Source organism: Brachycentrus maculatus, unplaced genomic scaffold (assembly GCF_059751285.1).
Source record: "Brachycentrus maculatus isolate JH-2025_06_01 unplaced genomic scaffold, ASM5975128v1 h1tg000173l, whole genome shotgun sequence".
In the NCBI taxonomy this organism is placed as follows: Eukaryota; Metazoa; Arthropoda; class Insecta; order Trichoptera; family Brachycentridae; genus Brachycentrus; species Brachycentrus maculatus.
In genome coordinates, this window is record NW_028280926.1 from 1,935,266 (window position 1) to 1,954,864 (window position 19,599).

Sequence of the window (19,599 nt, forward strand, 5' to 3'; positions counted from 1 at the left end):
CATTTAAAACTATGCTATAATGATATAGATGAAAAATAAATAAATAACGTTCCCTTTGTAACTTTAAAGCTATGGTATTATGATATATTAAACAAATAAAAGCGTTACCCACCTACATATGTGTCTTAAAAGCTATACTATCATGCTACTTTATACATATCTCAATAGGGACGATGCTTCTTTTAACGTAAATAGATTAGCTTCCTTTGCTACAAGTGCTATTCTGATTATTTGCGTTTTTAATTTTATTTTTTGGGGCATAGTTATATAAAAGAACAGCTACCTATCATAAATTAAAAATAAAACTTCAATTTGATATTTTACTTTATCTTTTCGTACAAAAATGTCATAAAAGTATACATATAATAAAATAATTCATTTCTTGTTGAAATTTTCTAAAGAAGATAAAATTATCGAGTAAAATTTAAATGTGTGCTATAAATATTATATTTTTACAACATTTATAAGAAGCGACCTTTGAACCTTCAACTACACATCGTAAACATTTTTGCTACCCCGTGTTTATATTTAAGTAAATTTTATTAGTCACAAAATTTAAGATGACTCTCTGACGTTACGTATTCACAAACGTTTGTATATGAAATGTCATTAAATTTGGGAGAATTTTTCTAATTATTATATCAGGAAGGTTAATATGAATAGTAACAACAAAAAAACATAGATTACTTATCCATTATTTGAAAACAAAATGTTGGTAGTTATCCATTTATTGTCCGTTACTCTATATTTCACATTCGTTTGAAAATAACTTAAAATGGCGAAACTGTTTGGTTCTAAGATTACCATTATTTGATTATTGGTTATATTATTATTGGTTTACTTGGTACTATTGGTTTACAATATATACTATGGTATGAAGATAATTGTAATAATTTTCATCCAGAAAAATACATATGTAGTAATTTTAAGTAAAAATGTTAAATATAAAACAGTTAAAACTAAATAAAAATTAGGGAATCATCAATTCATTTTATTAATGAATTTGAAATATTGAAAATGAGCTTTCAAAAAGTAAACACAAATAAATATCCACACGTTTGCTTTAATATACATGTATGCACATTACACTACATATGCAAAAAATGTTCACAGTATATTGCAAATATTTAAATATAATAAATATGGACAAATATAGGGTACTTACATAAAAAAATAGTTTCATTCATTTCACTACAAACTATGGAGAACTTAAGTCAAAGAATAATTAATAAACTTTCTAAAAACAGATATGATTTTATCAAAAATACACTAAAAACTCGCAATAAACACTCTTACAACACCATTTTAACTATACATTTTCGGTAGGTACATTTAAAATGTAAGTATTTTGTTAAATACAGTTTTGAATTATTGTTGCATGCACAGATTGTGCATTACAAAAATGTTGTACATAAATTAATACTGCAGGTGTTAATTACGTCAAATGGCATAAAGTTATGAAATCGCATCATGGTAGTGATTACTTAAGAATTTAAAAATTAAAAAAACAGTGAAAATGAATTAATATAGAAAATATATACAAAGAAGAAATGTTCTAGTCCCTACAAAATTATCACAAAGGTATGCGATTTTGCAAATTGTCTATTTTAAATTAAATCTTGTAATTTGTAGAATGATGCAATATCAATGTATGATGAAATTATGTACCATATTAATTGTTTGTCATTGTTTGGTCACTAGTTATTTTTCAAATACATATATTTACATGTATCGTAGTCGTACAGGAGAAAGTGACCAACTAACAAAACGTAAAATATTCAGGAGGGCCATTTATGACACTTTCGCTTGGCAACAAAATAAATATCAATGCAGTTAGTCATATCCTGGGATGTTTTCAGGGCAATATTAAGCTAGTAAGATGTCAAATAGTAAATGATCACGTTTTTGTAAGAAATGCACTTGGTCACTTTCTCCTGTATGAATACGATATTTATTAAAAACTTTTTGCAGGTACAATGGGTGTGTCAACCAAACGGTGGAACTCCAAGAAGAACAGGAATAATTGGGCAGTTTTTGGCAAACTTAAAATATTCTAGAGAGTAAAGAGATTCCGACTTGTCAGCAAAAAAAAACATACGAATCCTACATATTGACAGTGAATACATATGGTCTAAAGTCCATTGGTTTGGCAAAAAGAAATGCAGAGAAGCTCAAATACACACAGCGATTTGTGGAAAGATCCATGCTTGGTTTAAGCCTAAGATATTCAAACCCTTATCCGCACCCCAATGGTGCATAGGGCACTGCTTTATAGAAACACAGTGTTATCTTGATCGTTAACACACGAAGGAAAGGTGATCAGCCCTCCACTTTAGGTACCAGTCCAGGGTAATATTGAGTAAATATAAGAGTGAAAAAATCACTTATATATTTATTTGACCCCCCCTGGGAATCGAACCCGGGACCTCCAGAATGGTAGCCGACCGTGCTGACCATTACACTACGGAGGCGGACGAAATGAAATGAAAATACTATCGAAATATGTATGAATAAAAGAGTCACTAAAATGATATAATGGGTTTATTTACATAATCTGTATTTTTATCTTACAAGGATAATACGTGAGTTCCACAAATATATGGGATATTAGAACCGTCACGAACGCTTAATCCAACGCCACCTATATTAAGTAAGATCCGTGACCTAAATACGGCAATGGGCAGGACATGTTGCAAGACCACAAGATGGACCCCTAAAATTTTAAGATGGAGTTCTTGGGAGACTAAAAGAGACGTCGGAAGACCTCAAAAAGATGGTCCGACGACGTAGCCGCTGTGAGGTGTAGAAATTGGCTCCAAACAGCAACTGACCGTAAAAAATGGAAGGATACGGAAGAGACCTATATGCAGCAGTGGAGGACAGACAGCTAAAGGAGAAGAAGACGAAGAAATAGGTATATAGTTTTCCTAGATTTTCTTCTGCATCTATTCCCAACTACATTCGCCTTGTAATATCTTTTGTTCTTTCTTCACTCTTTGGTTACACATGCTCAAATCATCTCAACCACCTTTCTTAATTTTATCGATAATGCTTATCTCAGCCTTGCATACTTTCCTTATATCTTATATCACTACTCGAACATCTAACATACACCATTTTGTCGCATAATCGTCTGAGAGATCGCATTTTGACTGCATTTAGACGACATTCGTCCTTCTTTTGTAAACTATTTGCTTCACTTTCATACTGGGAATCAATGTTCCGTTGTGTAGTGCCAGTTTAGCTGTCGCAAAAAAAAAAAAAAAAACGTACATAGATTATCAAAACCGGACTAATCGAAACAGGGCCAAGCGAGGTATTCCGCAAGCACGAAACAACATTATACACGTTTACAAGACGCACATTCCAAGTGCGAGATGGTCGGAAATTATGAAACAATGTCGCCTAGAATGTGAGTTTCGCTCGGTACAGTTATGTTACCAACAACACAAATTTACCGGTAACATTCTAAGCGCAGTTTCTGTAATACTTTGCACGGCCACGGCGCTCAGACTGTGCGCCTGAGGTCTGTAGGACGCTGAAGGTCGTCCAGGTGATGTCGTTGAACTTTTGACCAACTATAGGAAATACAGCAATTAAAAAGTAATGTTCAAATAGTAATTAATAATTTTTTCAATAAAATTATTATTTTTACCGCAAAAGCGGCATGGTTATAATACTATGTACCATAAAAACACAAGTTTTTAAGTATTTTGTGTGTTTGTAGGTGTTACTTAAGCGCTAGTATAGTAGTTGTCCTGAGGAAGAGACGGGGACGTCCCAATGTCATGGTAAGTGGTATCATTAAAAAGTAAAGTCAATATGCCATTTGTGAATTATTTTGTTAGAAATATTGTTTTTACTGCAAAGATGATAATATCATTAAAAAAACAGATTTTAAAAATGGTTGTTTTTGGAAAAATTAAGTAAACCTGCTTATTTATTTGAGTGTTTTGTGTATTTGAAGGTGTTCCTTACGCCCAGGTGTAGTGGTTGTCCTGACGAAGAAACGAATTCTTCCCGATGTCGGTGGACTTTGGGAAATCGGTAAGTGGTATGAAGAAAATTTATTACATTTAAATTACAATATTTATTGCTGTTATTATTATTATGGTTTCAATATTATCAAATGATTAGTTATTTTTGAATACTGTTAGTTTATGAAGGAGAAATAAGCCGTACGAGTCGTGTGCGTAAAACTTAATTTCATATGGGTTTCATGCGTTTGGAAATCCTAAAATGAAAATAAAAACGTCTACGCTACCCGTGTAAGAAGATTTGTGTGCTGTCTACCTAAAAGTCAATATTTAACCCTTAACACGGAGGTATCAAAAGTTTTTAACCCTTAACACGGAGATGGTATTTAACCCTTAACCCTTAAGTATTTAACCCTTAACACGGAGATATTCAGACGCGACCGGCCGCGCTAGGGGACAGACCTGTCTCCGCACACGTTTAAAAACAAATATGAATTGGATTTTTTTTAAATATACAGGTACATTGATAAAATATTTTTATATTTTTTTTTAAACTCCTTACATTTCGATAACTATTTTCTTTTCAATACTAAATATTGATTTCGAGTATAGACTTATTTATTCAAAACAAAAACGGTATTTTAAGGGGAAATTTGCAAACATCCAATTTAATAAGCGATCAGCCGCGCCAGAGGCCAGACGTGTATCCACGCTAAAAAAATTAAGAATATAAATCTGATTAACTCCTTACTTTTCAATTACCCTTTTATTTTAAAAACCATATATTTATTTAGAAAGAAATTTTTTTCGAAAGAAATTACTTAGAAATTATTTTTTTCAGTACAAAAACGGTGTTTTGAGCAAAAAATGCAAATACGTTAAATTTTGCCTGTATTTAAAGAAAATTAAGTTGCGCGCCGTCGATTATCTCGCTTTAATTTCTTTTCAGTGTGATCGTTCACTAATGTAATTTCATTATAATAGATTAAAATTTAATTTAATTTTACGTTTAAAGGAACTTTCTCAAATGAGTGACAGATCGAAGCAGAGAAAGGTGGTCGAGTAAAGGTTTTGCAACTTAATGATTGATTCATTTTGGATATATGTAATTATTGTTTATTTTGATAGATCGATTTTTATGTGGCAACCGATAATAAATATTATATGAAGCCCATAACCACTGCTACTTCTTACACAACATTATTTTAAAATAGTATCTCATACCTGTCTGATATGTATCAATCGTGCTACATCTAACAATATTAATATTATGTATTATACGGACATTGGATTATTCATCCTACGGATGAGATTTTAATTTAAAGGTGACTCTACTTGATATTAAACATGTTTCGTTTCAAGAATTAATGCAATATGGGTGTTCAATAATGGGCAGAGTGGTGAACGTAACACAAGTGTATAAAGTGATCGCTTACGCCAGCCAAATGCAAGGTCGATAGTCCTGGGATGCTCAGGCTTCCATTTTCTTTCGTATAAAAGGGAAAAACGAAACATGTTTTATATTATTTGAGACACCCTTTAAATGCATCTAACGTATGCTTTTCAATGTAATATTTGTATTATTATAGTTTAAGATAAGTTGCAAATTCAATGCAGTGCCATACGCACTATTTGATGTAAATAAGCGTCAATACAAGATATAGCTACAATAGCAATCAGAAAATGGCTACAACATTTTGAGTGTATCAAAATACTATTCACAAATCTGGGTTTTGTAAACATAAACGTTTTAAAAAAATCATTAATTGATTCGGCAGTCACTTTGTGGTAAAATCTAACCATTTTTAATTTAAGTTTTACTCATTTAAATACCACTATTTATTAAAATCTTTTGTTACACGTGTTTCGATACATTCCGTGTTTTTTTAAAAATTGATATCCTCAACATATATCCAGACTTCCATATTCTTTTTCAAATATTTTAATATATGTGACATTTTTTTCAAATTGAAAATAAATAAAAACGAATGAAAATTACATTTCATCAAATTCGTTCACCCAAATGCCAGTTTGCCAAGTTTCTGGAAGTCCGTTATAGCTAAGAGATTCTCATCACGTTGAATTGCCAAATATTCCTTCATGTCGCAAAACCAGGACTTCCTCTTGTACCTTCACCACTTCTGCCTTCCGCTTTCCCCATAATTGTTTCCGGAGAAGTTATTACCAGTCATGTCTCTTGACGTGTGTCAGGCACTCAACTTTCCTTCGTTTGATTGATGTCAGTAATTGGCGAGTTTTTCGACCAACCTTGTACTTCTTCATTAGTTCTTCATCTGGACCATCTAAGATATGGTATATCCAAGTTGACTTTTTTTCGACCGTTTTATTGATGAGATGAATTAGAAGCTCAATTTGTAATTAATGTCTCGTTTATTCTCAATATTATTAATATTGAAAGCATTTACTTTGTGGTTCGTCATTTTATTTTTTTTCCAAAAATGTTAATAATATTAGTATATAACCACTCACCGTGAGTGGTTATATACTTATATTATTAACATTTTTGTAAAAAAATAATAATAAGTAAATGTGTCGTTTAGCTGGGTGGTTTTAGTGTAATTTTTATGAGTAATTTTCAAATGCATATGTAAGGATTATCTTAGCACTTAGTTGTTTAACTATAATGAGGAGTAATTTGTTGAATATTATTTTATTGAATAATTTTTTTGCATAGTCGTTTTGTAGTAAGCTAAGTTTTACTAAGTAAATACCACTGTTCAATATCATTTTCATTTTCAAACACCGTACGGTGTTGTACCGTAAAACTTATTTTTTCAGGAGATCGTTTTTAAAGTTTAAAAATATAATAAAATTTATTAAAAATAAATATCAAGCCACTTATTGACCTTTTTACTGTGCAACAGATCTTTTTAGGTAAAACCTGAATGTTTTTCCTTCATTTAAAAAATATTTAGTATGCTTAAAAAAAATGGTTAAACAATAAATTTCCTTAAAAATGCAAAAAACAACACTTTCTGCCCTGTAGCGGGTAAATTTTAAGTTAAAAATAAGCCGCTTTTGCTGGGATATAGTACATTTTCTGGGCATTCCAAAAACATGCACAAATGAAAATTGTCGATTATTGGTTTATGACGTTGTTGAAAGGAGTGAGCGATATAATATTGTGTTTTTTTTCTTCACTCTAGTAATTTCTCTCTCTTTTGTTTATTTCTGTACTTCTTATAATCAAGGGGTGGATAAAAAGGTATTGCTGCAATCCATTCGTCGAAATAGGTTCAAATCAATTTAATCTAAAGCAGTTTCATTTCCTTGTGGGTGTAGCCACTTCCCGGTACAGTGTCCGAAACCTTTGACCGTTGGGCAACGTTGGGCAGCTGTGGGACCTCCCCATCACGTTGTGGTCTGTGATATATGTATAGTCCATAGTCTACAGTCTAATGCCATTATCTGTGGCTTAGTAAGTCAAAGAACAGTGTAACCAGATTAGAAGAGCAGAGAAACTGAACTGGTAGATTATTTTTTTGGGAGTCATTTTAATTACCGAATCTTATGATATTTTACGTGAAAAAACATTTTGTATTTTAAACCATGGTTAACTTTATTGTATGGTAATTAATATAACACGCCTTTGTCCGCCTCCGTAGTGTTATGGTTAGCACGCTCGGCTACCGTCTGGGGGTGGTCCCGTGCTCGATTCCCTGGGGGGGGTTCAAGTAAAAATTTGATTTTTTCACTCTAATTACTTATTTAATATTACCCCGGACTGGTACCTGAAGCGGCTAATATGCTTATTTTTTTAAATTAATTTTACTAGCCTTATGTTTGTTCAAACTTTGAGCTTTTGAGATTTTGACCGTCGGTATTTTGTCCGCCTCCGTAGTATATTGATTAGCATGTTTAAGATCCCAGGTTCGATTCCCAGGGGGGTCTAAATAAATATAAATGTTTTTTACCCTAAGATTCATTTAGTTTTAATATAAATTGGTAAACTTGCCTTCATATTATTTATAATTTACAATCAAATTAACATTGTATCAATTTGATGCAGTGCCCTATGCAAGATTGGGTGCCAATAAGGATCAGAAACTGATTCTGATACAAAAATTCTGATAAACAAAATACTACTAACTGTGAATATTAATACGAGGTATTACGATTCTCTTTATAGTTTTCTGACATAATAAGATCCAGATGCATTTTCGCGATAACGTAACGCAGGGTAAAGCCAAGTCTCGATATCCGATCGTTTTAGTTTTACGGAGCTTCGTTTGCGATGATTTAAGACACGATCATTTATTTCGACGTTTCGAATCAGCCATTCGTCTCAGTAGGATTCAGCAAAGAATCGTACCATCTGCACGACCTACGTTCATTATTTCGACCTAAATATGAAGTGAATGTAAATCATATTATTCGAGTATAACGAATCAGGTATTTCGCAAATAATCTTATCGGATAGTCACTTACTTATTAAATTAATCGATAATTTATAAACGGAACTGTATCGATTATTTGGGCGAATGAGACGGCAAGTGGTATTTTCAATTGATTTACCTTAAATGTTATACCATTTCATTTGCAGAATTTATGTTTTTAAAATGATATTTATAATGTAATAAGCCTTATTACAAATAGAGGATGAACGATTACCCATCTAGTATTTTTTTAAATAATGTAATCAAAAAATACATTTTTGACACACATTTCACTTGTTCCTTACCACTGTCCTATTGTACATACTTACCACCTTTCCTCACTTTCAGCTATCACGACTTTTCACATTCCACCAGACCAACGGATGACAAACCAGTTGACTTTTGCACCATACAATTTCTGTTACATTCTAAATCTGTATGTATATATATATATATATATATATATATATATATATATATATATATATATATATATATATATATATATATATATATATATATATATATATATATATATACATATATATATATATATATATATATATATATATATATATATATATATATACATAAATACATAAATACATAAATACATATATTTTATACAAATTTGAAATTATTTCTGAAATCATATATCTTCCACAGCTTAATACGTTGGTTTATATGTACGTACAATAACAAATAAAAAGACTCTGAAGGTAAAAAATTTAAATATTTTTTCATAAAATATGACGTTTTTTTACTTACTCATATAAACCTTCCGATTTCGACAACGCCAAGTACCCAAAAAAGATTAAATATGAATGAAATAAAAGTCAACTAATCTATCAAGAAACCTAAGTACATTGGTACCATGTAGTACTTGTAGGTACTTGTAGTACTTTAGGTACTTGTAGTAGTACTTGTAGGTACCAGGTAGTACTTGTAGGTACCAAGCGGAAAATAGAGACGACTTTGGTGTTAAATAGATCTTACCTCACGGTGTTTAGTTTTAATAATTTCTATGAATAAAATCTCCACTGTGTTTAGCAGTTAACGATTATGGCACGAGTCAACCGAGTTATGCAATTTCAGAAAGTCACTACCTAACAATAATCTATGACAAAAAATGCCCCCAATCCGATCACTTACATCGCCTCACCTACCTCATGACAGCTTAACACCTATGGCTTTGTACAATATACAATATCTAATAATAATATTATTAAATGGAGGAAATACCAATCAATCAATGTGCTATCAAGATCATTTTATTTAATTTTTAACTAACAGGCAGAGTTGCAGAGACAGGTAGGAAGAGAATTAATAAAAAAATGTAATAATTGTAAACTTACTACGTTAAAACATCTTCATTTGTAAAAAATCCTCAAAAATTGCAAGTTTTTCAAAAACAAATATAACCGAAAAATATCAAAAAAATACCGAATGATTTATAACATTTTGAGTGTCCAAATACTTGTTAACAAATCTGGATTATCTCCGATTATCGGTGTTATTATTTTTTTTTTTGACATCTCATCAAAGATGAAGAAGAATATGGAAGTCTGGGTATTTATGGGGCCGACAACCGTCACAGGCTAGATTCAATAAATAATATATATAACTAATTATTTTACAGTACTTGTACTTATATATATATATATATTTTTAAACCCTTATCCGCACCCGATGGTGCATAGGGCACTGCATCTCATATAAACGCAGATTTACCTTGATCGTTAACACACGAAGGAAAGGTGATCAGCCCTCCGCTTCAGGCACCAGTCCAGGGTAATATTGAATAAATAAATATTGAATCTGTTATATTTATTTAACCCCCCTGGGAATCGAACCCGGGACCTCGAGTACGGTAGTCCAGCGTGCTGACCATTACACCACGGAGGTGGAGTATTAATAGTAAATATTACAGTACTTACTTGAGTATATAATATAGGTAAAGTGCTGTATACTGTTTGAACTTAAGTTATATATAATAATTTTAACAAAACAACAAAACTAAACAAAATGAAATTATATATAATAACTTCATGTTTTAATAAATATTTTCTTCAGTCTTTTCGTGTTTTTTAAATGTTTTCCTACGAACGCTTTTCTTTAAAATCTTGTTCGGATTTCCAGGATTTCTAATTTCCGGGGTTCTACTGTATACACACATATCCCGATTTCCATTGTTACATTCTTATTATTTATTATTGATTATTAATTATTTTATTTTATTTTATTTTACTTTATCCAAAAGTTTTTTTCTAACAAAAGTTTTCTCTAAACGTTAAACCACAATTATTAATTTAAAAATGTCCGCCTCCGTAGTGTAATGGTCAGCACGCTCGGCTACCGTTCTGGAGGACCCGGGTTCGATTCCCAGGGGGGGTAAGAATAAATATAAGTGATTTTTTCACTGTAATATTTATTCAATATTACCCTGGACTGGTACTTGAAGCGGAGGGCTGATCACCTTTCCTTCATGTGTAAACGATCAAGATAACACTGCGTTTATATGACGCAGTGCCCTATGCACCATTGGGGTGCGGATAAGGGTTTTATTATTATTATTAATATCGTTCTCCATAACTTATATGTACTCCTTTTTTATCTTTAAAAAATTTATCGACTGGCACTTAGGGCATTTGCAATTTCCATTATTCTATCATTGTTCCCAGGGTTGGCATTTGACATTTCAACTTCATTTACTTCTCCGGGCTAGTAAAAAAGGTGCTCCATACGTGCTATTTGAAACATTATTACCTAATAACAAACAGCACCTTCTCACTGATAGCTACAACAAAAAAAACATATTTCTATATTTTATTTTATTTTTTGTATCACGATTTAATTATGTTTATTATTTTACATATCGCTCACTCCTTTCAAGAACGTCATTAATCAAAAATCGCCAATTTTGAGTTGTGCATGTTTTCGGAATGCCCAGAAAATGTACTATATCCCAGCAAAAGCGGCATATTTTTAATTTAATATTTACCCGCTTCAGGGCAGAAAGTGTCATTTTTGCATTTTGAAGAAAAGGTATTGTTTAATAATTTTTTTAAATATACTAAATATTTTTTAAATGCAGAAAATACCCTCAGGTTTTACTTAAAAAGATCTGTTGCACAGTAAAAAGTTCAATAAGTGGCTTGATATTTTTTTTAATACATTGTATTATATTTTTAAACTTTAAAAACGTTCTCCTGAAAAATCAAGTTTTGTGACACCTGCCACAGCTATTGGCACTGATTTCATTATCTAAATATTATATTCTCAATATTATTAATATTTAAAGCATTTACATTGTGGTTAGTCATTTTGACTTATTTATTTTTCTACAAAAATGTTAATAATATTAGTATATAGCCACTCACCGAGATTTTTATGTCTATCTGTTTCGAGACGTACCCGTATCTTCGTCAGGACAATCATTACCACAGCATGCAAACAATACCACCCTTCACCACCACAGCACCATTTACACACTTAAAACTACACAAAATATTTAACACATGCGATTTTTTGTCGACCCGAAGACCAACATGCACTAAAGGTTTCAGCACGGACATGCGTTACAAGCCTTTACGAGCCAAGGCATGATAGTGCATGTTTAACCTTTAAAATTTATTTATACAATTTATATAAATACATGTCCGCCTCCGTAGTGTAATGGTCAGCACGGTCGACTACTATTCTGGATTCGATTCCCCGGGGGGGTTAAATAAATATAAGTGATTTTTTCACTCTAATATTTACTCAATATTACCCTGGACTGTTACCTAAAGCGGAGGGCTGATCACCTTTCCTTGGTGTGTTAACGATCAAGATAACACTGTGTTTATATAATGCAGTGCCCTATGCACCATTGGGGTGCGGATAAGGGTTTGAAAAAATATATATATATAAATACATACTTATATGTAATAAAAACTATGGTGTAAAAAAAAATAAAACACGTTTTTCACATGAAGATAATTTACTTTATTGAAATGCTTACATTCAAAACATTTATCACAGTTATATTATGTACAACTAAAACAATGACTTAATATTGATATAAAATATGGTGATTAAAAAATACTTAATAAAAAAAATAATTCAAATTCGCTCATTTCATTTATTTCTTTAATTCATTGTAATATAATTAAATTATCTAAAATAAATCATTCATATGACTTTTTGCATTGGTAGCAATTTAAAAAAATTGTCAACCTGTAAAAAATATTGCGTCGAACTGTAGTCCAGTGGTTAGTGTCGTGGACTCGTTCTACTGAATCCATTCTACCATAATTTGATACTTTATTTTTAAATGAGCCGCCTGGCTTACATATCGCTCACTCCTTTCAAGAACGTCATAAATCAAAAAGCTTGATTTTTCAGGAGAACGTTTTTAAAGTTTTAAAATATAACACAATGTATTAAAAATAAATAACAAGCCACTTATTGAACTTTTTACTGTGCAACATATCTTTTTAGGTAAAACCTGAAGGTTTTTTCTCTGTTTGAAAAATATTTAGTATATTTAAAAAAAAATAATTAAACAATACTTTTTTTTCAAAATACAAAAACAACATTTTCTGCCCTGTAGCGGGTAAATATTAAGTTAAAAATATGCCTCTTTTGCTGGGATATAGTACATTTTCTGGGCATTCCAAAAACATGCACAACTAAAAATTGACAATTTTTGATTTATGACGTTCTTGAAAGGAGTGAGCGATATGTAAATATTCAGTATGAACTTGAAATATTTGTATATATAATAAAAACAAAAAATATTTCACACATAACTTTTACTACTTTAACTACTGACGCAATCAAGAGATTTAATAATGTCTTGATTGCAAAAAATAAATGACACTAATAATTTGCAGATAATTAAAAAATTACAAACACCAAATATTCCACCAATTTAATTACAGTAATATAATTAGTATTTGACATTACTTTAAAAAATACTACTTTAAATTGTAATGATTTTGACACATCAACATTCACACCATTTTCTTATAAATTACTTTTTATCATTCCCGATGTACCCTTCTTTGAGAATCAAATTATCAGCCTGGTTTCATAATGGAAGCCCTTTACTCTTATATAGATTCACCCCTTCTCTCATTCAACATATTAATTTTAATAAATGTAATACAAACTACCATTTAAATCATTACACCAAAATATAAAACTATTTTAAAAATACATTTCAGTATGACTAACGTATGGCTTTTTAAATTTAAATACACGATACTAATATTATAAAATTCTTATTGATATGATATTAAGACGGAATGTATATGTATAAAAACCTTCATTGTAAAAACTTAAATACAATGAAATTTAAAATCATTCCAATTGACAAAATAAATTTCATTTATTTGTATTTTTCTACGAATACTTTACTTATAAACTATATATTTAAATAAAAAATACCTTTATTCAAAACCTGTTAAAATTTCACTTAATAAAAGTAAAACAATCGTAAAAAGTACCTTATTAACCCTTTTTTATAAATACATTTGTAAAAAAAGGTAACATGAAAAAATGTGTTTATAAATATGTACTATGTTGCCATACTACATAAGTAAAAAATATAAATGTACCTTAATAATATAGGAGGCATTTGTATAATAACTTAATATAAATTAACTGTTAAAATGTCACTTAATAAAAGTAAAACAATCTTAAAAAGTACCTTTTTAACCATTTTTTTATAAAAACATATTACATTCGTAAAAAAAAAGTTTCATGAATAAAATGAGTTTATAAATATGTACTATGTTGCCATACCACATAAGTAAAAAAATTCATATGTAACTTTATAATATAGGAGGCATTTGTATAATAACTTAATATAAATTAACGCAGTTCCACATATTATATAAAACGATTTTTCTGTCTACTAACATTAAATTCCTTCTTTCTATAGATACCTTATTCTATGGTACCTGATTAAGTACCTACCTGACCACATTCTAATAACATCAATACAATATGAAATAAACCGTCTGCAGATGCCTCTTTGCCGAACTTATTTATATATAATATATACATCTCCACCTAACACCTAACTTTATCCAAATATAATGTGTTAACATCTTCTTGATATTGTGATTTTCACAAATTGACGTTTAATATATGGGGTAAGGGCTCATATATTGGTGACCCCGAACATGCAACCTTCTGATCTGGAGTCGGATGCACAAATGTAATTATTTAAACATTGCAACTGTAATTTCTCATACAAACAATAAGGTTTTTCTTATATTATAATAGTTTGTCTTATATTACCATATATGTACAAAGCTAATTTGAAACAGATTTTGAAAGGATGTAACATGACCACTTCTTTTTGCCTGTTTTTGGTTGGTTGAAAGATATTGCTTTTAAGCAATAACTCCACCAATATACGTACTAATATTAAGGGAAGCTTAAAAGGAAATTAAAAATTAATTTTTCTCAAAACAAGGATTTTGTCATAGCAACTTGCCAGTATAAAATTCCGTGTGCATTACACGGAATTTTATCGCACAGCAGTCCGGTTTTGAAAAATAAAAGCGACTACGACGGTTTAGCATGATCGAATTTGCGCGCAACGTGTTCATGCACCGATCAACAGCACCGATCCGAAGAAAGATGGACAAAAGCACAGCCAATCCAAGTCAATCACCGTTTTAAAACGCTAACTGAAGTGCCGGACGGTAAAATTTTGTGTAGTGCACAAACGCCCTAAGGATGTTATATTATATAAATACAAATAAAAACACTGAGTTGGCAAGAAAGTTGCACAATGTATTTCTATTGAACATACTTTTATTTTAGAGATGAAATATCGATTTCTATCATTGATCAGAATGAGTCATGATGTGATGTATCTTAAATGAATTAGGCAAACATCTAAAATCATTTTAATATCGACTTTATGAACATACAAAAAAGAATGATCAAATATGATATCCAATGAAATACAAACAAAAAAACAGGAATAAATGCATTTGGGCATGTCTGCCCTGAAATATTAATAAGCACTGTGAATGATACGGCATAGTATCCCAAAAACGTTCCATCAGGAAGCCAACACCAGTCTATACCACACATTTATATTGACAAATTAGTTAAATACATATAAACATTTAATACTTTACCATTTACTTTAGTGTAAATTACCATTTAAAAAGTGATTTTTATCTCGTACGACAATACATATAATATAATGTAGATATTTTTCTCTTAAATAACCTAATTTCTAGTTCTTACACTAAATAATTTAAACAAAACCCCAGCAGTTCTCAATCGTTATTGATCTTACATCTTATTAGAAAGATATATCGAACCATTGTCAATATTGAAATAATTCCTAAATTAATCATAAAATGGACATAGGAACAAAAACTTAAGTGTAAAAATAAAAGAGTGCTAATTTATGTCAACAACATTAAAAATTTCAACACAAATTGACGGAAGATACTTTTGGTGTTTACTTCACAAAGTAAGTAACTGTGTGCAGATTGCAGTTACTCTCAATTTAAAGACAATAGATACTAGAAAAGACTTTGTTTCTTTTACTTGAGGTGTATGAATGAGCACATTGCCTTTATATAATTTACAATAAAGATAACACTGTGTCGATACTATTCAGTGTCTTTATGCACCATTGGCTGCTGATACAAGTAAGAAGAAGAAGACAAAATAATTACTAAGTCAAGGAATTTATTCTTCCAAATGTCGCTTCTGAACTTAATTTTGGAAGTCTTATAATGAAATCTTACATGATAGAGAAAACCCATGTTAAAATCATCTTAACAAATCGCTCACTCCTTTCAAGAACGTCATAAATCAAAAATTGTCAATTTTCAGTTGTGCATGTTTTCTGAATGCCCAGAAAATGTACTTTATCCCAGCAAAAGAGGTTTATTTTTAACTTAATATTTACCCGCTACTGGGCAGAAAGTGTTGATTTTGCATTTTGAAGAAAAGGTATTGTTTAATTATTTTTTGAAATTTACTAAATATTTTAACCTGAAAACATCTGTTGCACAGTAAAAAGTTCGATAAGTGGCTTGATATTTATTTTTAATACATTGTATTATATTTTTAAATTTTAAAAACGTTTTCCTGAAAAATCAAGTTTTTTGATTTATGACGTTCTTGAAAGGAGTGAGCGGAATGTTATTAACTGGGGCTATAAAAAATCTGAAAAACTTCAGTATAAGCACTGTCGTAGAATATGAAACGCTAAAGTCCGCAATAATCTCAAGTCGGGTTTAAAGTTTACAGTCAAGAGAATAAGATGTGTCGATGGTGGAAATTGGCTCAGAATGCATCGGGCGAAGGGGTCCAACAACGCAAGTTATATTCTTATGCGATGACGTTCTGGAGCTTTCTGTATCTAGAACAAATGACAATTAATTAATCGGAACAAAAAATTAAAAATTTTATTCGCCTCCACATTATGATAATTAGCGTGTTTGACTACCAGAGGTCACGAGTTAGATTCTTAGGGAGTTTAAATAAATTTTCAAATTGCTATATGTATTTATTTATTTTTTGAACTGGTATCTGAAGTGCAGGACTGATCGCATTGCCTTCATATATCAAGATAGAACTAGGTCAATACGATTCCTTGTCCTTATGCACCATTGTGTGCTGATACAAGTTAAAAGATAAAAACATACTAATTACGGAATTAAGGAATTTATTTTAGCGAGTGCCACTTCAGAACTTAATTTTAGATACATTTTGATTACTACTACTACTTACTATCACCACTCCGTTTTCCGTAGGAGTAGGCAGAGATAATAGAATGCCACACTCTTTAGTCCTGACGTACACTCCTAGCTTCTTTCACATCCAGCCCTTTGAATACGCAGATTTTTGACACCATCAGATTTTAGATTCTGATTGATCTGATTGTGCCAAGTCTTTTTCGGCCATTTTTGTTCTATTCTCCCACTCACATTTGCCAAATATACTTTCTTATTCATTCTCTTGTTATCTATTCGCTCAACATATCCATTACAGCTTACAAAAACCCTGTTTTTATGCAGTTTTTTTTTTACAAAATTGAAACTGCAAATATAAACATGACAATTGTGGCGCATATTGCAACTATGGGTTTACTGAGGTTGCAAACAGGAATCTAAGAGCAATTTATTACCTCCATTAGATGATCTCTTGGCAGAATATCTCCAACTGAAGGACAAGAGTTGATCTCGGTACTTGGGAGTGGTGAATGTGTACAGCAACGGATTAACGGCAGAGTTCAACGGAACTACAAACACCACCAACCAAGCGTGCATATCAGCTGGAAAATAATCACAATTTGAAGAAGCAGTCACAGTATTTGGAAAATTGGGAACTCAATATTTTATTATCAACCCATATTAACACATTAAGGACGGGAAAGATATTCCTTTTGGTCGATTGATGCTAAGGATGGGAAGGGTATTTTCAACTTCTGCGCCAGGCTCATTTCAAAGGCAGAAAAGAAGGAATTATCCAATGTTTCAATATAAATATTATATACCATATATCTCTGTGTTAAGTTCTTAACTATGTTTACATAATTATCAAATACCGTCGCTAATTTTAGACGGGTATAAAAAATACCCATCTAAAATTTGTTAACTTTACACAGCGTTAAGTTCTGTCAATCCTATCAGTAAGGATAATTTAAAATACTAGGGTATCTCATAAAATAAGGTCATTAGCAATGTCCAAGTAACACGAGCTACCATAAGTACAAACAGGTAAGTAATTCCAAGTGCTCTAGCCATGCTGCATTCTCCTTTTCCTACATACTGTGTTGCCTCCAATTATTTTTCTATATAGGAAAATTGTGCTTTACCCTGAGCTTTTTTACTTATGTGATATGTGTCACTTCAAATATATATTCCATTCCTTTCTAACACTAATAGGTATAACTGATCACCTTCCTGTAATAAAATCAAGATGCAGGTTGACACCGCATTGATTCATGCAGTGGCGTATGTGCCAGATGATTGTGGAGAATGTATATATCACTCTACTAATGTGCAAAGGCAAATAGCCGAAAGTTAAAAACGTAGTTTTGAGATAAATGAGTTTATACTTAAGTTAAAATGATGTTTTTTGCCAAAACATGTATCCATTTTATACAATTTTGCGGCTATTTGGATAATGAATATCTCGGTAAAGGAAAGAAATAGAGCAAAATCTGTGATTGTATATGATAGAGGCCAGTTATAAGAATGCTTCAAGCTATGTTAAGCCAAACAGGCGCAACTTGAGTTACGGCTAGTTGCCTTTACACATTAGTCTAGGCAATGTGCAGTTTCCCATATAAAATGTACCCAAATATTTGTGCAGTAAGTTATGTTTAAAACTTAATTGCTTCTTTAGATCCCAAAGTTAGAAAGAATTAGAATTTCTTACTAGAGCGTTTAGTTTTCATACTCACAAGACACTTCAAAGTCCAAGAAATTTGTGATTTTGAGACAGACGACAGGAGCCCAGCAAGCTGCATTGGTCAGTACAATGAAGAAGAAGCGAATAGCAAATTCGCAATCTGTGGAGCAAGTCGCAACTCGACGGGTACGCCACACAGATACAAACATGGCGCAGTACGCTGTAGCTATCACTATAAATCTGAAACATATTGCAAAAACATATATTTATATTATCTTATTCTGAACATTGCATGTCTGCTTCTGCAGTGTAGTTGCAGGATTTAAGTGGAGGTTGGTGCTTAATCAAGCTTTGTGATGTCATTGCAACTTATAATGATATAGCGTGATGGGTCATTGCACTCTATAACACACGATATTCTCAATATGTATATAAGTGTTTTTTTAGGACTGACCATAATAATTAAATACATATAACGAAATAAAAAAATGCAATGAATCCCTTAACACTCATTCGCACCCAATAGGGAATCACATTAGTTAGATGTGAATTTGACCATTGATTATATGAAAGTAATGAGATAAGTTTTTCGTCTTACATCATTATATTTAGGACTGGAATATATTTGTAGAGACATATAATGTTAGTGAAGGAATTAAAGGTAATGAGCATTACTGTTGTATGGAATGGAAATGAAGAAGTCATGGTAGGTAGGAAAAGGAGAATAGCAGTAATGAGTAGGGCACTTGGACTTGCATACCCATGCTCGTACTAGCTTGTGTAAATCATACCCTGCTAATGTATACAACCTTATACATACATACATTTAATAAAAATAA

The 19,599-nt window shown here is 31.2% G+C and overlaps 1 protein-coding gene across 1 annotated transcript in view; it reads right to left on the minus strand.

Moving 5' to 3' along the window:
* Positions 1 to 15,555: 15,555 nt before the first annotated feature.
* The window catches only part of Lgr3 (Leucine-rich repeat-containing G protein-coupled receptor 3), a 152,957-nt gene continuing 148,913 nt past the window's right edge, over positions 15,556 to 19,599 (minus strand). Inside the window, exons 16-18 of the mRNA XM_088262169.1 lie at positions 18,813 to 19,000; positions 17,532 to 17,678; positions 15,556 to 16,763 (exon numbers count right to left, since the gene is read on the minus strand). Of these exons, the coding sequence (XP_088118295.1) occupies positions 16,639 to 16,763; positions 17,532 to 17,678; positions 18,813 to 19,000 (460 nt within the window). The 3' untranslated portion in view covers positions 15,556 to 16,638. The remainder of the gene's footprint in view (positions 16,764 to 17,531; positions 17,679 to 18,812; positions 19,001 to 19,599) is intronic.